Source organism: Macrotis lagotis, chromosome X (genome assembly GCF_037893015.1).
Source record: "Macrotis lagotis isolate mMagLag1 chromosome X, bilby.v1.9.chrom.fasta, whole genome shotgun sequence".
Taxonomy (NCBI): domain Eukaryota; kingdom Metazoa; phylum Chordata; class Mammalia; order Peramelemorphia; family Peramelidae; genus Macrotis; species Macrotis lagotis.
Genome location: NC_133666.1, coordinates 672,356,758 through 672,381,162, shown reverse-complemented (window position 1 = coordinate 672,381,162; position 24,405 = coordinate 672,356,758). Strand labels below are relative to the sequence as shown.

The following is a 24,405-nucleotide window of genomic DNA, read 5'->3' as shown; positions in this document are numbered from 1 at the left end:
ATGTTTAATTAATTGATTAACTTTTAGGATATAGCCAATAATTATCAGGTCTAGGATTTGAACATAGACCTCTGCTGACTTTAAGGTCATTTAAAGAGGTTTTCTTTGTTTTGAACAAATTGAAGGTTTGTGCAACCCTGAATTCTATTGGTACCGTTTTTCCCAATAGCGCATGCTCACATCATAGTGTCTTTTTTTTTTTTTTGCTCACATCACAGTGTCACAATTCTCACAAAAAAAGTTTGATTCTTATTATGTTATAAGGAGTCATCTGTAATCAGTGATCTTTGATGTTCTATTATAATTGTTTTGGAATGCTATTAACACCTCTAAGTTGTCAAACTTAATTGGTAAAGTTGTATGTGCTGACTGGCTATTCTTTCCTTCCTTCCTTGGACCTTCTTATTCCTTGATACCTAACAATATTGAAGTTAGGCTAATTAATAACTTTACAATGGCCACTAAGTGAAAGAAGGAATCAATTTATGTCTGCAGCTTCATTGCTGTCTTGTTTTAAGAAAATGCCCCAGCTATCCCAACCTTTAGCAACCACTTCCCTAGTCAGTCAGCAGTCATCAACAAACAAAAAGATTGTTATTCCATGAAGGCTGACATAATGGTTAGTATTTTTTAGCAATAAAATATTTATAATTTAGATATTTCCATTTGTAGACATAATACTATTATGCATTTATTCAATAGACTAGCATAAACATAATTTTTATATGTATTGGAAAAACAACAAAATTTGTGTGACTCAATTTACTTTATGGGTCTTTTTTTTTTGCAAGACAAATGGGGTTAAGTGGCTTGCTCAAGGCCACACAGCTAGGTAATTATTAAGTGTCTGAGACTGGATTTGAACCCAGGTACTCCTGACTCCAAGGCCAGTGCTTTTTCCACTATGCCAACTAGCCGCCCAGTTCTCCCTTTTTCTTTTCCCCTCAATTTACTTTGATGTTCACTTTATTTGGGTGGTCTGGAACTGAACCTGAAATATTTCCAAGGTATGCCTAAGATCTCTGTGGAGCTTTATAACTCTAAAACCCATGAGTCTAGCTAATTAAGCATAGTTGATCTCCATGAGCTGAAACATTCTAATCCTTAGAAGATAAAGTTATCTCCTCAAAACCGATATGTAAGCATTCAAGTGGTTATGTAAATATGAGTAATTATTATTAACATTAGCTAAATGGACAAGACACAAAAATTCTGTTAAATGCGGATATTAAAATTTTATGATTCTACAGCATGTGACTCCAATGCTGTGGGAAACCTTGACATTCCTGCCCCTCAAATTTCCCTTCCTGGATAAATTCAGTTTCCTTTGACTTGTAGGAAAGTCATTCTCTCCATAAACATTGAGGAGAGGCATGTGGGCACCTAGTCTAGTCAGAGAAATCAACGATGAGGACTTTAGTGAAGGATAAAACAACATGACAGAAACTCAGACTTATGTACTAACGCATTTTACAAAGCATTTCTTGCACAATAACACTGATAGGAACTGCAACTATTAATATATTTTTTGGCCTAGAATGACTTCAGTACAATGCTTGTCACATAGTAGGTACTTAATAAATGCTTACAGATCCACTGATTACACTGTATAGAATTAGTTTTTTTTTTATCAATGCAGACCAGTCAGTGAACAAAACACTTGTTAAGTTCTGGTTCAGTTGCAGGCATTGTGTTAAACCCAGGAGACATAAAGAAAAAAACATGGTGGTCTCCTGATCTTCAGATCATACTATAATAGGGCAGACAACATGCAAAGTACTATCCTGGATAAGATTAGTAAATTCACAAACTATAGTCTTCCAAGAGTTTGTGTCTTATCTGAACCCATACTGCTGGGATAGGTCAGGCATGATTTAGATCTAGTCTCTACATTAGTAGACTTAGTTCTTTTTTACTATTCTGAATCAAGAAACATTTAGTACTGAAACTAATACAGGCTCCAGGCTAGAGTTTGTGGATACAAACCTTAAAAAAAAAGGTCCCTGCCTTCAGGGAATTTAACATTTTATTTTTTCTCTTATTACATGTATAAACAATTTTTAACATTTATTAAAATTTTTTGAGTTGCCAATTTTCTCCTCCCCCCCCAAACTGAGAAGGCAAGCAACTTGATGTTATACATGTTCAGTCATGCAAAACAGATTTCCATGTTAGTATGTTCTGAAAGAAAACACAGACCAAAAAGAGAAAATGAAAAAAAGTTTCAATATGCATTCAGACTTCACCAGGTTTTTCTCTACCTCTTTCTTGGGAGAGGGAGACAGCATTTTTCATCGCAAATCCTTAACTAAATCTTCACAGTTGTTCATCAAACAATATTGTTTCTATATACAACCATCTCCTGGTTTTGCTCATTTCCCTTTACACCAGGGCAGGTTTTTGGCCACTTCTCAATGGATAGAAATCCCCTCAATTTCTGATTCTTTGCTACCGCTAATAGAGCTTCTATATTTTTATATGTATTAAGTCCTTTTCCTTTTTTTATGTCTTTTTTGGGGGCAACCAGGGGGTGCAGTGGAGAGAGAGCTCTGGCCCTGGAGTCAAGAGGATGGGGTCTGGACGCTCCCTCAGGCCCTTGACTCTGACTAGCTGTGTGACCTTGGCCAAGTCTCTTCACCCAGGTTGCCTCCCATCCTCCGGCCCTCCGGATTCCTGGCTGGCCCCTGGGCCCAGATGCCCTTGGAGGACAGCGTGGGGCGGGGGGCTCCGCGGCCGCCCCGGCCTCAGGCTCTTCCTTGGGAAGGCTCCTTGGCAGGTATGGGTTGGTCACACTCGGCCAACCGGGCCTGGCCGCAGCCCGGCCTCGGGCCTCGGCCCTTCCCCTCCGGGCCCCGGGGGCGCCCCCACGTGCTCGTCCCGCGGGGCGGCGGGAGGCAAAGCTGGGGCTCCGCGGCGCCCTGCACCCCGCAGGACCCCGGGAGGAGGGCCGGGCGGCCTCAAGGACTCGGCGTCCCCGCGTGACCTTGGCCGAGGCCTGCCCTTGCAGGAGGACGCCCAGGCCCGGGCTCCCCGCCCCCCGCCCCCCGGCCGGGCGCCTCTAACCCCGGCCCCTTCCCGGCGCTCGGCTCGTGCCAGGGGGCGGGGCCTCCCGGGCTCCGCCCCCGCCCCGCCCCCCGCGCTGCCGGCCGGGCCGGGCCGCCCCACGTGCGCCCCTCCGGCTCCGGCTCCGGCTCCGGCTCCGGCCCGCCGCCTCACGTTCTGCTTCCTGTCCGGCCCCTCCGACTTCCGGCAAAGAATCCCCCCCGGCCCGACCCCGTGGGCGCCTCGTCCCGCGCCGCCCCGGCGGCCCCCGGCGGCCGTCCGGTCCCCCGACCCGCCGCTCCTCTGGGCTGCGGCCCCGGGGCTCGGGGGCTCGGCGGGCGCGGGCAGCGCGGGCGCGCGCGGCCGGGGAGGTATCCTTCCGCCGCCGCGGCTTCCCCGGCGCCCCCCGCGTTCCGATCGCGGCAGGTCCCCTCCGGGCCCCCGTCCCCCTCCCCCCGCCGGCCCTTCCCTCCTCCCTCCTCCCTCCGCCCGCCTCAGACTGTTTTGGTAGCAACGGCGGCGGCGGCTCCCGGCAACTCGGTGTCGTCGGTCGGGCGGGCGCCTTCCCCGCCCCCGGCCCTCCCCACCCCGCCCCTTCCCTTCCCTCGGGCTCGGGCTCGCGGCCGCCGGCCCCTCCTCCTCCTCGTCGGCCCCGGCCTCCGGCTCCGCGGCCCCGGCCTCCGGCTCCGCGGCCCCGGCCTCCCGCCCCGCGGCCCCGGCCTCCGGCTCCGCCCCCGGCCTCCGGCTCCGCGGCCCCGGCCTCCCTCCCCGCGGCCCCGGCCTCCCTCCCCGCGGCCCCGGCCTCCGGCTCCGCGGCCCCGGCCTCCCTCCCCGCGGCCCCGGCCTCCGGCCCCGCGTCCCCGGCCTCCCTCCCCGCGGCCCCGGCCTCCGGCCCCGCGGCCCCGGCCTCCCTCCCCGCGGCCCCGGCCTCCGGCTCCGCGGCCCCGGCCTCCCTCCCCGCGGCCCCGGCCTCCGGCCCCGCGGCCCCGGCCTCCCTCCCCGCGGCCCCGGCCTCCCTCCCCGCGGCCCCGGCCTCCCTCCCCGCGGCCCCGGCCTCCCGCCCCGCGGCCCCGGCCTCCCTCCCCGCGGCCCCGGCCTCCGGCTCCGCGGCCCCGGCCTCCCTCCCCGCGGCCCCGGCCTCCCTCCCCGCGGCCCCGGCCTCCCGCCCCGCGGCCCCGGCCTCCCGCCCCGCGGCCCCGGCCTCGCTTCCCGGCAGGCGCCCGGGCCCGGCTCTGCCCCCGGTGTATGGGCCGCTCGGCAGCATGTCCCTGAAGCCGCAGCCCCCGCAGCAGCCGCCGCAGCCTCCGCAGCAGCCGCAGCCCCCGCAGCCGCCGCCCGCCCCGGCGCTGCCCCCGGCCCCGGCCCCGGCCCAGCCCCCCGCGCCCGGGGCCCCGGCGGCCACGGCTGCCGGGGGCGCCCGCAAGCCCGGCGGCCTCTCGTCCGCGGCCTCCTCGTCCTCGCCCGGCGGCGGGGGCCGGCAGAACCTGGGCAGGTGGGTGCGGGGCCCCGCGGGCGGGCGGGGGGCGGCGGGGGGATGGGCCGGGGAGGCGGGAGGCGCTGCCGCAGCGGGCCGGGCCGGCCCGGCGTGGGGGAGGGGGCCGGGGCCTCCCAAGGGCACCCCCGGGCCCGGGAGGCCGGGAGGGGGGCGGCCCGGGCCGGGCCCGGGAGGCCGGGAGGGGGGCGGCCCGGCCCGGGCCCGGGAGGCCCGTCCTGCGCGCCCAGAACTTGCGGCAAGTGGGCCCGGGCCCGGGCCGAGAAGTTTCCAGAGCTTGTCCCGAGGGGAGCCGCCTCGGAGCCGGGCAGCCCCGGGGGGAGGGGCAGGGCCGCATCCGTGCCACCCTCGGCCCCCGGGCCCGGCCGGGAGACCCTCCGAGGCCCCCACAGCCCGGGGCCGCGCCTGGGCCGCCCTCCCAGGCCTCGGCGGCCCCGGGCCCCGGGCCGCGGCCGTAAGTTGGAGCTGAGCCCGCGGAGCGCTGACCTTTAGACCCAGTAAGTGGAAAGGGCCGAGCCCGACACATTGCGGTGGAGCTTCTCTGAAAAAGACAACTTCGGTTTGGGAAAGAAGGGTTTTATTTTTAATTGGAGTGGCTTTCGTTTCCTTCACAGCGCAGTGAGCAGCCTTCACTGTAGATCTTACGTGTTCCTATGTGTTGTCCTGAGCCCTCCCCGCGGACTACAATTGTACCTTTAAAACGGGGTTACTCTGTTTTGGTTTTTTTTTTTTTAACTTTTGCAAGGCCATGGGGTTAAGTGGCCTGCTCAAGGCAGCTAGGGAACTCGTGTCTGAGGTCCGATTTGAACTCGGGTCCTCCCGACTCCAGGGCCAGGGCTCCCTTTAGGATGGATTTGGAGTAGTTTGCAGAATCCTTTAGAGAGCAGTTTGAAACAGTAAAGTACAATCAACATGAATATTTCGGCATTTACTGTTATGTTCAGAATTAAGTGCTTCTGCCTGTCATTTGTTCCATAGACTTTTTTAATTAAAAATTTGATCCCTTTTGTATGGACAGCAGTTTTTTTCTACATTTTAGTCTTTGCCTCTTCGTTCATCACCTCCTTTCCATCTTACTACTAAAATCCAAGGGTAGCAGTGATTACTTTCTTAGATGGATATCAACATTCTACACCCCTAGACTCCCACCTCCAAGAGAATCAGTTTGTAACTGTTCAGATCTGCTGGGTAGCAGGCACAGAGCATCCAAAGACATCCAAAGACAATGCAGTCAAATGGAGACTACCTGCAAGTGAAGATCATGAAGACCATGAGGTCAGGGAGGGGATGATGCCATGAGAGACTCCTGAGCTGGATTTGAGTGAGGGGCTGCCAGGCTAAGTCCACAGCCTCACTTTGGGTTCCATCAGGAAGACTGCAGATGAACCTGGACGTGAGGCATTCAGGGTTAAGGGACTTCCTAAGGTCACATAGCTAGTAAGTGTCAAGTATCTGAACTGTTTTGAACTCAAAACCCCTGACTCCAGGGCTGGTGCTTTCTCTACTGCACCATCTAGCTGCCCATGTGCAAATAACTGAACAAACTAGGGTGTACAGGACAAATGAAGCTAGGCTCTGGCTCTGAGCAAGGCATGATGATTAAGGAGGTTCTGGGAAAGGCTTGCATTTTTTTTTTTAGGTTTTTGTAAGGCAAATGGGGTTAAGTGGCTTGCCCAAGGCCACACAGCTAGGTCATTATTAAGTGTCTGAGTCCAGATTTGAACTCAGGTATTCCTGACTCCAGGGGCCAGTGCTTTATCCACTGCACCACCTAGCCGCCCCCTGGGAAAGGCTTCTTACAGAAGTTGAGACTTAAGCTGAGCTGTGAGGCCAGTGAAGCCAGAACACAAGAGATAGGAGGAAGAGCACTCTAGGCATGGGGGGCAGTCCTGGGGGGAAAACTCATGAGGGAAGAGGAGAAGCATCTGAAAAAGGTAGGAGCAGGCCGGCTTGTTGGGGACTTTAAAAGCCAAACAGAATTTTCTATTTCACTCTAGGGGCTTTAAGGAGCCCCAGAAGCCTAAGACCCTACGGAGGGATCAGTGTCTGGAGTGGGGTGACCCTGTCAAGTGACTTAGTTTCTCTCCTCTCCCTTCCACCCCATTTCCTCACATGTAGAGTGGGGCTAGGGTTATTGTGAGGGTCAAAGGAGAGGAAGAGTGTAACAGCAGAAACCCTTAAGATGGGCTTGTTCCCTTCTGCTCTTAGGAGGACTCCCTCTGGTCCTCGAGTTTGTGTGCTCTGAGTTCTGTCTTAGGTTCTGGAATCCTTGTCTGCATTTATAGGCTCCAGCCGGCTTCGCTCTTCACCATTAGAGCTGCTCGAATGTATGTTTGATGTCCCTGGTGTCAGCCTGGCTGTGGACTCTGTATCAAAGGGCGGAGACTTTCTCCTTCAAGTTGGCAGAAGCCCCGGCTCGAGGCCTTCCAGGGGGCTGTGGGAGTCTGGGAACGCTGGGGTCTGAACGTTCTTGTCAATGGTTTTATTTGTGCTCTATTTCAAGGTGTATGTTTAGTAGCTATAATCCACCAGCAAGGAGTTTGTGTCTTTTTGGACTTGATTTAAAGCTTTTCAGGGGAGAGTCCTTTTGAAATTCATGGCATGCTGGAGACAGCTAAGTGGTTAAGAGGCTCCCCCTGGGCTGATGGGTTTTTCAGGAGGGGCACAGTCACCTCCTGTATACCAAGTAGTTTGGCTTAGGGAGTCCTCTGCATCCAACATCTTTTCTTTGAGGGGATTTTTGTCTTCAATACTTTTAAGAATTCTTTTTCCTAAGGACTTGCAGCTTCAAAAATAAAAATTGTTAAAGCAAGTTAGAAGATTTTTAACTTTCCTTTTTAAAATGCTAGTGAAGTTTGTGTATTTAAATTAGACAGCTTTTAAAAATACTGAAAGTTACCTCTGTTCATGCCTTTTACTACGCTTTTTTTTTTTTTAGGTTTTTGTAAGGCAAACTTTTTTTTTAGGTTTTTGTAAGGCAAATGGGGTTAAGTGTCTTGCCCAAGGCCATACAGCTAGGTAATTATTAAAAGTGTCTGAGACTGGATTTGAACTCAGGTACTCCGGGTACTTTATCCACTACGCCACCTAGCTGCCCCACTACTCCACATTGTTAAAGTGTGCTTATACTAGGGTGCTGTACCTGTGGTTGTGGTTTGTGTGCTTACCTAGTATTTAGATGTAAAGATTATTCCAAAATTAACTGGCATTTAGATAATGAAGGGTATGAATGGAAGCACTTGTTAGCAAAGGAAATGTTGATGTTTCTCTTAACACAGAAATTATAGCCATTATTTCTTTAACATTCAAATGAATTTTCATTCTATGCAGTTAGAACCTGTGTCATGCACAGTTGGGAAAAGAACTAAAACATTTATGCATCAAGTTTCTTCACAATTTCCCCAAGTAAAAAAAGGCTGGTCAGTTATGATAGAAATTAGACTGTCCTTATCCTTTGTCCATATTGTGGAAAATGCATTTAATCCACAAAATTTTATTTGCTCTTATTGTGTGACCAGCTAGATGACAAAATAGATAGAGAACACTGGTCTGGAAGTTAGGAGGTCAAATCTGGCCTCAGGCACTTGACATTTAGTAACTGTGTGACCTTGGACAAGTCACTTAACCCTGATTGTGTCACATTCTGGATCATCTCCAGTCAAACTAATTCATATCTGACGACTAGATTCAGTTGCCTCTGGAGGAGTACTGAGACTGGTGACCTTCCCTGCCAATGTGGAGGTTACCTAGAGTGCCAGGCCTGTGGACAGGGAGACCTGAGTTCAAAAATAATCTTGGGTGTTTTTTCTACCTATGGGACTCTGGGCTAGTCATTTCACACTGATTTGCCTCAGTTTGCTCATCTTTAAAATGGGGATCATAAAAAGATAATAATTCTTTGATACTTAGCACAGTCATGTACAAATGTTAACTATTACTGTTCCTATGAATGGAGGAGAGAACATGTCAGTAGGTAGGCACAAACAAGATAAATATAGAACATGTACCTTAGAGGGAAGGGGCAAAACTCAAAGGTGTTACAGAAGGCAGCCTTTGAACTGAAGGAAGCCAGAGGTCAGAGATGAGGAGGAAGAGTATTCCAAGCAAGGGAAACAAGACAGGAAAAAAGCACTGAGACAAGAGATGTAATGAGGTTTGGGAGGAACAGTGAAAATACATATTTTAGGCACCTACTCTGTCCTGGGAAGTGGAATTTGCAAGTACTGTATCCTTTGATCTTTCCCCAAACCTTGTGGGGATGGGGCTCTTTTTTATCTCCTTTTTAAAGATGAAACTGTAGGTTAAACGACTTTTCTAAGGCACACAGCTAGTCAGTGTCTGAGGCTGGATGTGAACCACACTGCCAAGACAGAAAGGATTTTTAAATTTGATCCTGGAGGTAGTTGAGAGCCAAGGAAGTTTATTGAGAAGAGAGAGAATGACCTTGTCAGAACCAGGTTTTAGGAAAATGACTGGTAGCTGAGTGGAGGCAGGGAAATCATTGAGAAGGCTTGTTGCAGTAGTAGGTGGGAATAGAGAAGGAGGAGAGGGAAAAGGAAGATGCTGGAAAGGCAGAGAGGACAAGGTTTGGCTTACCTGTGTAGATGGATTGAGAGAGAAGTGGAGGAAGACAAACCCCAGTGACTGGCAGGGTGGTGGGTCCCTTGATGGGAGTAAGGAAGTTCTAGATTTTGGAAAGATTGGAGGTGAAGAAGAGTTCCAATATCTTAGATTGCTTGAGTTGTAGCTGTGGGACTGAAGCTAGAGACCTGCTTGGTCTGTAAACTGGGAATAATCTGCAGAGAGATGATGATTGAATCTAGAGAGTATGAGATCGCCAGGCTAGAGCAGAGGGCCCATCTGCCAGCAGCCCTCATTGTCTGGGCCCAGAACTGGACAGGAGAAGAGCAGGCAGATACCCTGCAGAGTTCTCTTGACCATGCTCTTCACATGAAATAAAACTCCAGCTTTATGATACCACCGTTCTACTCCCTGTGATATTTGACTGTGAGTCATGGACTTAAAAATGAGTTGGGTTCAGTGGAAGACAGCATGGTGGGTGGGAGCGGGCTGTAATACATAACAAATATGGAATTACCAAGAAGAACCAGATTAAAGAATATTTTCCAGAAAAAAAGTTGGATTAAGGACATGACTGATCACATGGTGAGAAAAGATAAAAATGGATACTCCACATAACCTAATGTTTCTTTCCTTGATTTGTCAAGAGAAAAGTGAGGCCAGCCATTAGCATAATGGGTGGACAGATTATGGAAAGAGGGGGACAAGATATGGACAAGAAATAGAATGGGATAGGCAGGTATCAAGAGGATTCTGTCTGCTACATTGGAGTGTCCTAGGAATCCCAGACCCATGGTTCACCCAATAGAATCAGAGCTCCTTAAGGGCAGGGACTATTGCATTTATCTATGTATTCTCAGGGTTTGGCTCCTGATAGAGCCAGCCCTTCAATGCTTGGAGAGGGGTCTTTGGCCTTCTTGCTTATTGGATGGTATGCAAACCTGGTAAACCAAAACTGCAAATAACTAAGAATCTTGACACAGTATCAGTTTGCATGTTCATTTACCCAAAATGCAAATTTGGGTTGGTTTGCTATGTGTTAAAAAAAACATTGGTAATTGTAGTTATTTCATTTAGAAGATAGTGTTGAGCTGAAGCTCTAATATGAAGCTTTATTTGGAGAGGATGTCTGAGCTTGTTTGTGTTCAGGTCCTCCAGACAAGCAACAGGAGGAGAACAGTTTGGGTTACCTTTGGAAACTGCAAAAATCTTTCATTGACCATAAAATCCTCCCTGAAGCAAAGTCCCATTTTTAATACTAACATTTTACTAGTTGTGAAGTATACTGGGTGTCAAGTCTTAGGGCAGCTTGGTGGTACAGTGGATGGAGTGCCTGGAGTTAGGAAGGCCAGCTTCTGACATTTAACTAGCTGTGTGATCCTGGGCAAGTCATTTTACCACCCTGTCTGCCTCATCTATAAAATGATGGGAAGGAAATGGAAAACCATTCCAGTATCTTTGCCAAGAAAAACCCCAACGGTCTGGAAGAGTTGGTTGTGACTTGAAGAATCGCTTAGTTGTCCAAGCTAAAAAATTGCTTCATTGTTGCCAACCCACTTCATTGGTAGAGGGAGTATACTCCATGCACCAGGGAAATCCTAGATCCATTGAAAAAATATTTTTATGAGCCATTTTTAAAATCATGTTGTGCAATAGATAGCACTGGGCTACTTTTAAGGAAGACTCCTGAGTTCAAAACAGCCTCAGATAACTTAACAAGTGTGTGACTTCTCTTTCCTGCTTCAGTTTTGTTTTGTAAAAATGGAGGAAAATAACATCTCCCAAGGTGTTGTATATTTGTAGAATTTGTAGAACATAGTGGGCACTTAATAAAATGCTTGCTCCCACCCATTCCTCATCAGGCTGAACTACCACTGTGGAAGAATTAGGTTTTTTTTTTTAAGAATGATTTTATTTATTTTGAGTTTTACAATTTTCCCCTCATTCTTGCTTTCCTCCCCCCACCCCCCACAGAACCCATTCTGTTAGTGTTTACATTGGTTCCATGTTATACATTGATCTCAGTTGAATGTGATGACAGAGAAATCATATCCTTAAGGAAGAAATATAAAGTATAAGATAGTAAAATTACATAATAATATAATGCTTTTTTTTTTCTAATTTGATGGTAATAGTCTTTGGTCTTCGTTCAAAGTCCATAATTCTTTCTCTGGATACAGATGGTATTCTCCATTGCAGATAGCTCAAAATTGTCCCTGGTTGTTGCACTGAAGGGATGAGCCAGTCCATCCGGGTTGATCATCACCCCCACGTAGGTTAGGGTTTACAATGTTTTTCTAGTTCTGCTCATCTTTCTCAGCACCAGTTCATGCAAATCCCTCCAGGCTTCCCTGAATTCCCATCCCTCCTGGTTCCTAATAGAACAATAGTGTCCCATGACATACATAAATGACAGTTTGTTAAGCCATTCCTCAATTGAAGGACATTCACTTAATTTCCAATTTTTTGCCACCACAAACAGGGCTGCTATAAGTAATTTTGTACAAGTGATGTTTTTACCCTTTTTTATCATCTCTTCAGAGTATAGACCCAGTAGTAGTGGTATTGCTGGGTTAAAGGGTATGCACATTTTTGTTGCCCTTAATGCCAAATTACTCTCCAGAAAGATTGGATGAGTTCACAGCTCCACCAGCAATGTATTAGCATCCCAGATTTTCTGCATCCCTTCCAACATTGATCATTGTCCTTTCTGGTTGAATTATTTTCTTATTGTAGTAATAAGGTTTTTATATTTCGAAATTTCTAACTTTATATACCTTTATCTAGAATTGTTGTTTCGACTAAATGGTATTATTTCAAAATCCTCTGAGGGGAACCTGCTAAATTTCAATTGTATTATTGTTTTATGATAATTGAAATTTGCTTTTTCACTAACAGTTTAACCAGACTAACTTATTTTGAAATTCTCTTATTTTTATTGATATATGTTTCCTTGTCACCATCAGGATCCTATCCAGTGATAAATCCCCTTGTAAAAAGAAAAAAGAAAATCTCAATTAAGATTTTGTTGGTAACCATAGAGAAAACAATTTGAGTTAATTGAAGAGTTCTTGTTCAAAATCAGATTGAAGAAAGAAGAGAGGCAAGAAGAGATAGAGATTTTCTAGGAACTTGGCTCTGTAAAGGAAGATCTTGAAGGGGGAGGGAATGGACAAGGTCAAGTGAAGGTTAAAAATATTAAAGATGACTTTTGTTTATACATCATCTTTATTTCTTTCCCCTACATAGTGAGCTATTCCTTATAAGAATAAAAAAAAGAAAAGAAGAGGGGAAGCAGTTGAGCTAAAGTAACCAAAATTTTTGACTTAATAGACATTTAAATGTATTGCTCCACATAATGTAATTTACTCAGCGCACACGTGCCTCATGCAAGGGAAGGGATGAGAGGTACATGTTCTCATAATAGCGTTTAGTTATAATGGAGTTCAAATGAAGGGTTTTTGTGTTTTTTATTTTATTATTATTTTTTTTATGAAAGGAGGAAAACTGACATAGTAAGGAAGGAGCCAGTGGAATGGGAGAGCTGGAAGATTAGAGAGGAGATGGGAAGGGATGGAATCTAGGATTCAGAGACTGTTCTCACTAAGAAGTATATCTAGGTGGTGCAGTGGATAAGAGAGAGCATGAAACTTTGAGTCAGGGAGATGTGAGCTCAAATCCTAACTTATACCCTAGGTGACTCTGGGCAAAGAAAGCATAACCCTTCTCAGCTTGTTTCTTCAGCTTGAAAAAGTCAGTTCTGCAATAGTGCTTGTTTTGGAAATGCAAATTTGTTCTAATCTTATTGATATATTAGGGAACAATTTGAGGATAATTTGAATTTTAAATTTGCTTATTTGAGTTTCTATTAAAAAAAAACAGCCAGAGCATATTATATTGCACCACTTCACAATAACTTCTAAACTTCCAATTCTTCCATAAGCAATCTTCAGGTTTTTTCGAGATGGAGATGTGTATTTTATAGCTTCTGGTGCAATAGGAGCTATAAGGCTTTTCCAGGCTCATCTCCCAAAACTGGGGACTTTGCCAGCACCCAAGCCAGGCCCCCATCCTGGCACCCTTGGGATCAAGTAGACCCAGGCCATGGACACTGCCACTTTTTCTTGTAGTATTTATATATTTCTTAATAATTTAAAAATGTATAAAAATGTACTTCCCTTAAGATTCATATCTTTTTTAAAAAAATGTTTCACTCATGTTTTCAAGTCTTGTACTTCACCCAGTTTTTCCCATAAGCCTTGTGGTTTTTATTGCTCAATTTTGCATAGTGTGGTGACTTTTAGGAACACATATCTCTAGTTTTAGCTTACTGCTTCTCTTCCTCTTCCCTTCCCCCCTCCCCTTTTTCATAGCAGAACTGACTAATGACACCTACCTCCCTGGGCTGTCATTGAGGAACAAATGAGGTAAAGCATTTTACAAACCTTGAAGTACAATACGAATGCCCACTATTATTGGTTCTCTGTCCAAGAGAATGGACAATGATCTCTTATTTTTTCAGTGAGTGTGAGGCATGATCTTTTATGAAGGTGGAGGCTTGCTTAAGAAAAGCAGATTTAGGATCCTAAAAAAAAAAGAGTTGGGTGGCTAGGTGGTATAGTGGATAAAGCACGGGCCTTGGAGTCAGGAGTACCTGGGTTCAAATCCGATCTCAGACACTTAATAATTACCTAGCTGTGTGGCTTTGGGCAAGCCACTTAACCCCATTTGCCTCACAAAAACCTAAAAAAAAAAAGCAGATTTACAATTTTGTGGGCAGTTTTACCCCATAAATAATTTCTGTATGTCTTTGAGTTCGTGCACCTACTTAAAATGTTTATTGAGCTATATTGGGCCTTTGGTAAGATATAGGCATGTGCCCTTATGGATTCTCTTAAGAGCATCATAGGGTGTGCTAGAGGAAATACCCATTCTAGGCCTTTCAAGGGTATTCTTTGGTCTTATTTTTTAAAGTATTAAACTTGAGTATTCCTAAAAATATCCATATCATTAATCATTTTAAGAATAGTAACTAGCTCAATCTTTTTTTTAGGTGAAGAACATAAAAACCTGGACAAGCTAATTGACTTGTCCAAACTCACAGGTCTAAGCTAATTTTTTTTTCCTTCCCACCTAAATATTTTCCCTAGATGAAATATGAATTTGTGAACACAGCAAGTCTGTACTAAACTCCCATTTCTATGCAATTTTTTTCTTATAATTCTCATTATAATGTGGGCAAAAGCACAATAGATACATTCTACAAAGTAAAAAATTTTATATAATGATATTCCTACTAAATATATAGAGAATTACATAGAATCAATTAATATAAGTGAGGAAACTGATGCCCAGAGAAATGAAATGCCTTGCCTAGGGTCACCAACTAGGAAGTAAGAGAGTTAGGGTTCAGATTTGCATCTAACTCCAGTTCTTGCTTGACCAATTCTCATTTGAAAATTAGACTTCCCTCAGTTTTGCAGATGCAAGCAAAACCCTCTTTTAGGAATATTAAGAAAGAAACTACTTTCTTTTAGGAAAAGTATATATAAGAATTAAGAATAGTAACACACTTAAATTGGAATCAATCTAAGGTCTTTGTTTTTCTTCATATCCTCAAGATATTGGGATATTGATCTGAGTGATAGAGAAAGTTTTTGTGATTTACTTAGATTCACCTTTGACCAGTTGGAAAGGACTTTAAAGGAAGTGATCACAGATTGAATGGTTTTCAGAAAATATTTCTTAGTGTACCAAAAGCTAAATAATTGTTCTTTTTGATGAAGCACCTTTTTTTTCTTTTTTCAGTTTTTTTTTTTTGCAAGACAATGGAGTTAACTGACTTGCTCAAGGCCACACAGCTAGGTAATTATTAAGTGTCTGAGGCCGGATTTGAATTCAGGTACTCCTGACTCCAGGTCTGGTGCTCTATCCATTGTGCCACCTAGCTGCCCCTGGATCATAAGTCTTTGAAAGAGATCTACTAATCCTCATTTTTTATAGTGGAGGAAACAGAAAATTTTCATATTGTAGCTGAAGCATCCTGCAGACCATAATAGGAGCCTACATAGATTTAGGGTAGAAGGATTCAAAAAGTTATTGGTACCTACTGTCTTTGTTTAAGTAGCACAGATATGTAGTTTCCTTAGCTGTACAAGGAGGGGCCTGAGGACTTGACCTTTAAAATAAAGAGTTTAGCTTAGGAGACTTCTAAAGTTCTCTTTTATTTCATGCCTTCCAGGTATAAATCTATGCTCTGTAATAAAAGAGAACCTTAGAAGTCTCCTAAGCTGAACTTTTTAATTTAAAGGTGAAGTCCTGAGGCCCAGGAAAGGATTTGCCCAAGGTTAACACAAGTAACAATAGTTAGGATTTAAAATCAATTTCTTAGATTCCTAATCTAGGACTCTTTCCTATTAGGGGAGTAAAGAGGCAGAACTGCTTTTAAAAGTTAACAGCGGGGCAGCTAGGTGGCGCAGTGGATAGAGCACTGTCCTTGGAGTCAGGAGGACCTGAGTTCAAATCCGGCCTCAGACACTTAATAATTACCTAGCTGTGTGGCCTTGTGCAAGTCACTTAACCCCATTTGCCTTGCAAAAACTAAAAATAAAATAACAGCCCATAATTTTAGGTCTTTTCTTTGTATAGGTGCTTCCTGTATTGATGCAGGCTCCCATTCCTCTCTAAGAAGATATTCTTTAAGATCAAGTGTGTAAAAATACATCACCATAGGTTGTCAGTCTGGTGGTGAAGTTCTTGAAGTCTAAAGTGCTCTTAAAATGTGATGCACACTTCATAAGAAGGTTTGGTTTAAAAGCCCCCGACTTAGTAGGTCCTGCCACAAGTAGACCTTCACTGACCAAATCTTGGAGAACTCCTTGTCAATTCAGTGCTAGGGTGGCCCATCACTATAGGATTTATTTAATATTTATTTATTATCATTTTGTACAAACTGTTATTTTATACATTAATAAAATAGGGGTGGCTAGGTGGCTCAGTGGATAAAGCACTGGCCCTGGAGTCAGGAGTACCTGGGTTCAAATCCGGTCTCAGACACTTAATAATTACCTGGCTGTGTGGCCTTGGGCAAGCCACTTAACCCCATTTGCCTTGCAAAAAACACTAAAATAAATAAACAAATAAGTAAATACATATACATTAATAAAATATTCTTGTTTAAGAGTAAACAAGATACCCCTCCCCCCAAAAATATAGACTCACTTGAGTGATAAAGGGGAGAGAAAAAATTAAAATTAAAAATAATAGTAATAATTGTAGGTATGGTCAGGTGGCACAATGGATGGAGCACTAGCCCTGGAAGCAGGAGCACCCAAACCCATATCCGGCCCCGTACACCCAACAGTCATCCAGCTGTGTGACATGCAAGCCACGTCAACCCCACTGCCCTGCATAAACCAAAAAAAAAAGAGAAAAAAAAGACAAAATAAAATAGTAATAATAGTAGCGGTGGCTGGGTGCCAGACAGAGCACTGGCCCTTTAGCCAGGAGCACCCGGATCCTAATCTGGCCTCAGACACCCAACGATCACCCTGTTATACGGCCCCAGGCAGGCCATCCAGCCCCATTTGCCCTGCCCTCCCCAAAAAATAATAATAAAAAATGTACTTCAGTCTGTGTTCCAACACCAACAACTCTGTCACAGGTGGATCACATTCTTTATGATAAGTCCTTCACAAAAGTTACTTCCATATTTTTCCACCCTTGCCATTGCTGATCGCAACTCCCTCCTTTCTTATTTCTCCACTACCATGTACTATATTTTCTCTCCTTTCACTCTGACTCTGCTGTAGGGTAGCTGAGTGGCGCAGCAGACAGATCCCTGGTCCTGGGGCCAAGAAGCCCTGAGCCCCCATACCACCCCTTAGGCCCAGCATCCACCTGGCCCTGTGGTCCCGGATAGGCCATCCAATCCCAGCCCCTTGCAAGAAGTAAAAAAGAAAATGCGTTATATCTGACCACTCTCCCCTCCCCCCCATGGTCCATCCTCTCCTCCTTTATTCACATCCCCACCCCTTCCCCCTGCTCCCCCCTCCTTCTTACTCCAGTTGTCTATACCCCATTGAGTATATTTGCTGTTTCCTCTCCTAGCCACCTCTGATGAGAGCAAAGGTTCCCTCATTCCCCCTTGCCTCTCCCCTTCCATATCATTACAATAGTTCATTGTAATAAAGAAAAATCTTAATATATGAAATATCTTGGCCTATTCCCCCTCTCCTTTTTTTTTCCCATTACATTTTTTTTCTCTTGACTCCATTTTTTACACCATATTTTATCTTCAAATTCAGCTTCCTCCTGTGCTTCATCTATAAAAGATCCTTCTACCTGCTCTGTTAATTGAGAAGGTTCATATGAGTATGATCAGTGTCATTTTTCTATGCAGGAATACATGCAGTTCATCATTAAGTCCCTCATATTTCCCCTTCTCCTCCACTCTCTATGCTTCACCGGAGTCCTGTACCTGAAGATCAAACCTTCTGTTCAGCTCTGGCCATTCCAACAGAAACATTTGAAAATTCCCCTGGTTCATTGAAAGTCCATCTTTTTCCCTGGAAGAGGACATTCAGTCTTGCTGGGTAATTCATTCTTGGCTGCATTCTAAACTCTTTTGCCTTCTGGTGTATTTTATTCCAAGCCCTACGAGCTTTTAATGTAGTTGCTGCTAAGTCCTGTGTGATCCTGACTGCAGCTCCATGGTATTTGAACTGTGTCCTTCTGGCAGCAATATTTTCTCTTTGACTTGGTAGTTCTGGAACTTGGCTATAATATTTCTGGGAGTTTGTTTTTTGGGTCTCTTTCTCGGGGGGATCTGTGGATTCTCTCCATTTTTATTTTGCCCTCTGCTTCTAGGATATCAGGGCAATTTTCCTGTAGTAATTCTTTGAAAATGATGTCAAGGTTCTTTTCCTGATCATGACTTTCAGGTATTCCAATAATTTTTAAATTATCTTTCCTAAATCTCTTTTCCATATCAGTTGTTTTTTCAGTGAGATGTTTCACTTTTTCATTCTTTTGGTTTTGAAGTATTGAGTCCTGATTTCTTGTAAATTCATCAATCTCCCTGAATTCTATTATTTGTCTGAAGGATTTGTTTTCCTCAGAGAGCTTTTTTATCTCTTTTTCCATCTGGCCAATTTTGCTTTTTATAACATATTTCTCCTCAATGACTTTTTGAACTGTTTTATCCATTTAACCTAAGCTGGTTTTTAGCATGCTATTTTCTTAAGCATTTTTTTGTATCTCCTTGACTAGGCTGCTGACTTCATTTTCATGTTTTTCCTGCATCTCTCTCCTTTCTTTTCCCAGTTTTTCTTCTAACTTCCTCATTTGATTTTCAAAGTCTTTTGAACTCGGTCATAGCCTGAGCCCAATTTCTGTTTTTCTTGGAGTCTTTAGATGCAGGAGCCTGTGCTTCCTCATCTTCTGACTGAGTGTTTTGATCCTTCTTGGACTCACAGGCAAAATATTTCTCAGTGGTGTTCCTCTTGTTTCTCTGCTCATTTTCCCAGCCTTAGCCTGTTTTGGGGGTGTTTCCTGAGCTTTTGGAACACTCCCACAAGGGTCTCAGTGTGTGAGGCTCTTTCCTCCCTCCTGGTCTGTGAATGACCATATGCGCCCCACTCTGCCACGGGGCTGAGGTGGGGGGGCCTAGACTGTGATCAGGATCTGAATGTGGTCAGAGCCCCAGAGTCCTGTTCCAGGGACAGGACAGAGCTCTGCAGTCTCTCTTCACTCCCCTCCCTCAGCTCAATGGGCTCATGCCCTGGGGGCTCCTGCTTTACCTGCTCCGCCTGCTTCTGTTTCCTGGATCTGGACTGCCTTGGCCATGCTGCTTGCTGTGTGCCCTGCGGGCTGGGCTTTACCTGCTCACTCTGGTAGAGGTTGCAGTCTCCCCTCCTAGTTCCTCAATTTGTGCGCAGTGCTCCAGGGGTGCAGCTCAGGAGACTCCCCCCTTGCTGTGAGCCGCGGCTCCCAGCGCCCTGGGGCTGCCTCCGGGAGGCTGAAGTTCTTTGGCTCTGGCAGGCTGGGCTGCCCCTCCGACCCCGGGGAGCAGAGCCTTTCTGCTGTTTTCCAGGTTACCTTGAGTAGGAGAGCTGCCTCACTGGGTCCCTCTGTGGGTTCTGTCTCTCGAAAATTTAGTTTAAGAGTTTAGAAGTTTTATGAGAGAGCGCCTAAGACCTGATCCTCTCTTGTTGCCATCTTGGCTCCCCACTATAGGATTTAGTAGAGTTTTAAAAAATTCCTGAATTAGCACATCTAGGTAAGGCTAATTCCATTCACACTAACTCAACTCCCTTTCCTACTTTTGAGCCTTGTGGGCATGAATTTTAGCAAAGAGAGGTATTTCAATGTTTACTAAAAAGAAAAATTAGTAAACAGATCTTGAGGTGATCCTGAATGCATGTGATGCAACCAGTTGAACTTCTAGATAGCACTTTGTGGGCAGTTTTACCCCAATCTCATTTGCTCCTTTCAGTGACCTTATGAGATAGTACTACAGTCATAACCTATTTTGAAGATGAAAGGTTAAGAGTTTTGCAGAAGGATAAGATTTGTATTCAAAAATCATTTGGTCCTCTTATTTTACAGATAAACCTAGATACTTTAAATAATACCCTCAACAATGAGGGTAGTTGTATTTATATCTGATTGATTACTTAGAAAGTTACTAAATCTGAATGGTTTCCTGTCTTATATTTCTATTGCATTAATTATTTGAATTTTTTTGTATTATAGATATAACAAACTTGGAATTTCTTGTTTATGGAATATGTATTTTTATACAAAAATTAGCAAAAGAGCATTGATTTTTGGATCTAGTAAGCCTGCTTTACTTTTGATTGATGCTTTACCAACTTTTACCGTGGACAAATTAAACTTAATACTTTGCTACCAAACTCAATATTGTTGTGAAGAAAGTTCTACATAAATGTGAACTCATATAAAACATTAAGTGCAGATTTGTAAATTATCATTCCACCTTTGCACTTAACATTAAAAATGTTTTTTGCTTTGTTTTTGTTTTTGCAAGCAATGGGGTTAAGTGACTTGCCCAAGGTCACACAGTCGGGTAATTAAGTGTCTGTGAGATCAAATTTGAACTCATGTCCTCCTGAATCCAGGTCCAGTGCTCTATCCACTGCACCACCTAGTCACCCCAAAATGTTTAGATTACTTAGTGTGGAAACAAATTTTGTTTTTTCCTATTTTTGGCAACTGAGTGACCTTGAAATTTTAAATATGAGTGAGAATTGTATTTGTATCATGAACATAACACCTTATTCTTTCTTTTTAGGTTTTTTTTTTCTTTTGAAAGGCAAATGGGTTTAAGTGGCTTACCCAAGGCCACACAGCTAGGTCATTAAGTGTCTGAGACCGGATTTGAACTCAGGTACTCCTGACTCCAGGGCCAGTGCTCTATCCACTGGGCCACCTAGCTGCCCCAATAAGACCTTATTCTTGATTCTCTTAGGATGAACAAGAACAGTTTTGAAATTTACAGATTGGAACCACTGTCTGAGGGTTTCTCATTAGCCAATTTGATTATGTTTCTGATGTTCTAGATTTATATTTGTCTTATGCTGCAGTTGATTGTGTTATTAAGCATTCTTAATACTCAGCTGGTGGCAAGAGGAAAATAGATCTTTATGTTCATATTGCGTCTGAAAAGAAATGGTTGAGTACTAACAGTGGCTAGGGCTTTGTCCTTGACCATGTCCTGCTCAACTGTTTTTTTTTTTTTTGATGACTTGGATGAATATTTAGAAGATAAGCTTATCTGATTTCTGTATGACATGGAGCATGGAACATCTCAGGGAAGCAGTAGGATGGGTGAAGTGGAGAAGCCTGCCTTTCTTCTTGGGAGCTAGTTCACTGGCACTGGTCCCCAGAAGTCTACTATGTGGTCTGCTGTAGAAGAAAGGTCATGTCCTTCCAGTACACCTTCCTCTCCCCGTCTTAGTTCCAGCTGTGCTAGTCATTATTATTTCACTGTACTCAAAAACAACAGTGTGACTTTGAAGCAAGTCACTGAACTTCATTCATTCTCTTTTTTTTCCTCATCTGTACAAGGGGGGAGTTGATGGGACTAGCTGAACACTCAGGTTCCTTCCTGAGTGTTCTAAATCTGTGGTCTACAGTAATATAGAGGAGGAAAATAAGACTCAAGAAAGGCTAATGACTTGCCCGTGGAGATTGGACCCTGAGTCTTCCAGATTCCAGTCCTCCTTGTTCTTAAAGAACATAGTCCCACTGAAAAAAAGCATCCTAAGTTTGGTAGCTGAGACGTGAACAGGGAATGCTTGGCCTGTTGCTGAGAGGAGTTTGGAATATTTCACAGTTGTTTTTAGTTAATTGAAAGACTACCATATTGAGAGGCAATGCAGAAGAGTGGAGAGAGAGAAGGAAAGAGGAAAGGAACCATAGTTATAAAGCAAGCTCTGCGCTGACTGATTTGCAGATAATTACCTTATTTGATCCTCACAACAACCTTGGGTGATGAGGCAAAGTGCTTCACACTATTAGTGTCTGAGGTCAGATTTGGACCCTGGTCTTCCTGACTCCAGACTCAGTAGTCTATCCACTATTAACACCCAAGACCTGAATTCTAGTCCTGCCTCTGACACATGTTGACTCTGGCTGTGTGATCCTAGACAGGTCGCAGTCTCTCTCAGTGCTCTGGACATTTTCAGTTGAAGAGAAGATCTCATCTTTGCATTGGTAGTGGGGATTTCCTTAATCAAGAGTTTACTCTCAATGAAATTGCAGATCTGTTCCATTTCCCAGTCCTATTATGTGAAAGAGGGAGCAGAATTATTCTTTGAGGGGAGCTGATTCTTTGACTAGGTAATATGTAAAAACCCTGTCAGCTCTTAAGTTGCTTAGGTGGTGGGCAGAACTAGAAATAGTTTATGAGTTTTATCAGAGAGCTCCTAAGACTGGATCCCTTCTTGTCGCCATCTTGGCTCCACCCCCTGTCCTCCAGAACTAGAAATAACTGGGCTTCACAAGAAAACCAGTTTTATCCTAAATTTGATGCTATTTGAGTTTTTTTCCCTGTAAAATACACTGTCTTGAAAACTTCATCTAGGAGATGCTCTGGCACTGACTGACATGTAACATTCTTCCAGCTCTACATCTGTGATTCTGGTCCAGGCTTTATCCTTCTCTTCGTCTTTTTGGGTTCCTAGCAAAGGAATTTCTGCTTTGAGGAGAAAAGTGGTTATTTCAAGACTAACCAATTGGAAGTTCATAGTAGTTGAATAAAAATTGAGGCCTGGTATTGAGCCTAGCACTCAGAGTCAACAAAAAAAAAAATCATGATTTTTCAGAGCCAGCCAACACTCTTCATTGAAGCTTGGATCTCATGGAGTAGAACTCAGAAATGTTTGAAGGCCATGGGAATTGGCCTCTGGTTGGGTCAAGTGACTGCTGAGTCAGGTTGATCATTTCACTCTGACTGCTGCTTTGGGCTCTTATATAGGAAGAATTAAAGGGGGCAGATTGGCAAGGATAGGCTTCCTCCTGGTTGCATACACTGTGCTTTGTGCTGTGGGACAAACCCATACTCTTGCTCTTTTCTCTCTCCATCCAGTCATGATTTTCTTTTGTGATTTCAGACTGGCATCTCCAGCAGCCTCTGTGGGGTCACTGTCTGGTGTGTCTATCAGCACATCTAAAGTGGAACCTGTCTGTCCCCCAAAGTAGTCTTCCCCTTATTCTTAACTCCCAACCTTGCACTTCATCCCTCTTCCTTTTTGTCTCTAGTCAGCTATCCAATGTGCCTCTCTCTTCAATTTCCCCTTTCACGGTCCTCATCCCACCATTATGGTGGTAGTCTCCTGTCTTTTGGGCTGATTTCTTTCTTTCTACCCTGTTGCTAAATAATCCCAGATGTGACCCACTTAGCAAGAACTCCTCCACCTAATTGCCTTAGATGCTTCGGTGAGGAACACCTTCCCCATTGTCACTGACTGGAATTTTTATCCATTCTTTAGCTGACTTGTGTTCCCTTCTTGGGAGCCACCTCTGATTTGGTCACACTTTGACCTCTCCATTGCCTTTCCCTTGTGTGCTCTTGGGTATTCTGTTTAGTCTCCTATTCATTATGTTGTATAATGTTTCCTATTCCTTTTTTAGATTGTAAGCTCCCTGAGCTTTTTTTTCTCCGAGGGCTTAGAATGGTGTTTAGCATGTAATAAGCACTTAGTAAAGAGTAAATGAAGATACAACAGACATTCATTTACTCTTTACTATCTTCATTCAATTTTTCAGTGTAGGAAATTGGTCCAAACAGGGGGCAAGTCATTGACTTTATCAGGTGAAGAAAAGTATACATTCAGATTGAGTGGTATGACAGCAGGAGAGGAAAAGGTAAGAAACAGTAGAAGATACTTAATTAGTTGAAATATTATGATGAAATTGGAATTTAAGCTATTTACCTTCTGGAAATGTGAGAGGAAGAAAGTCATGATGGTGTTTCTGTGGGGAAAAGGTGCAAAAAAAAGTCAGGCACTTGGACTCCACTAATTCTGTCTGCCTCATTTGTACTGCCTTCTTCCTTGGCAGCCTGACCCAACTGCATCTCAAACTGGAAAGGCTCCTGCAGCTGTCCTGGCTGGCCTAGCCCTTCTGTGGGTGATGCCAGGACACCACAACGCTCTCCTTCTCAATGTGCTCCCTGCTGGGAGTTGTCTGTTCTGGGCCAGAAAAGGGTAGTGTTTAGGGCTACTTTTTTACTCCCCTCAGCCCCCAGCCATCGGGAGAAAGGGACCCTGGTGATTCATTGAACCTCTTACCATGTGCCCACTACTTCTGGGTGCTGGTGGAAGGACTACTGGATATGAAAAAAGGTAGAATTATAGCCCATTGTAAGGCAATATATTCCATTCCATTTACATACCACAATTTTTTTACTTATTTCTTTAGTATTTTACTACAAAAGAGAGATTAATATTTTAATATCTGTAGAACTTTTCTGCTACTTCCTTGTTTGGGTGGTAGAGTGCCTAGTGGGACATACACATGGTATTGGTATCAGTGGGTCAAAGGTTAGTTATATACTATTTATTTGCCTTTTTTTCAAATTGTTTTCCAGAGTGGCTCTGCTAAGCTACAGTTCTATAAACCAATAATACACTAATAGATCTTTAGCTTTAGCCTTCAAAATTTACAATATTTGACAATTAGATGGGGGGGTGAGGTGAAAACTTTGTTTTAATCTGTTTCTTTATTGGTTATTTGAAGGGTTTTTTCATGTTTGTTGACAGTCT

At 44.5% G+C, this 24,405-nt stretch overlaps 1 protein-coding gene across 10 annotated transcripts in view; it reads left to right on the top strand.

Annotated features, from left to right (window-relative positions):
* The first annotated feature begins 4,155 nt into the window (after window positions 1-4,155).
* The window catches only part of ATXN2 (ataxin 2), a 108,623-nt gene continuing 88,373 nt past the window's right edge, over window positions 4,156-24,405 (top strand). For 6 of the 10 annotated variants that reach the window (XM_074205719.1, XM_074205722.1, XM_074205723.1 and 3 more), the window contains exon 1: window positions 4,221-4,534. In XM_074205719.1, the coding sequence (XP_074061820.1) occupies window positions 4,305-4,534 (230 nt within the window). In that variant the 5' untranslated portion in view covers window positions 4,221-4,304. Of the gene's footprint in view, window positions 4,535-4,845; window positions 5,032-17,266; window positions 17,710-24,405 lie in introns of those variants that run through there. The other 4 variants (XM_074205725.1, XM_074205726.1, XM_074205724.1 and 1 more) reach the window with 4 other exon arrangements.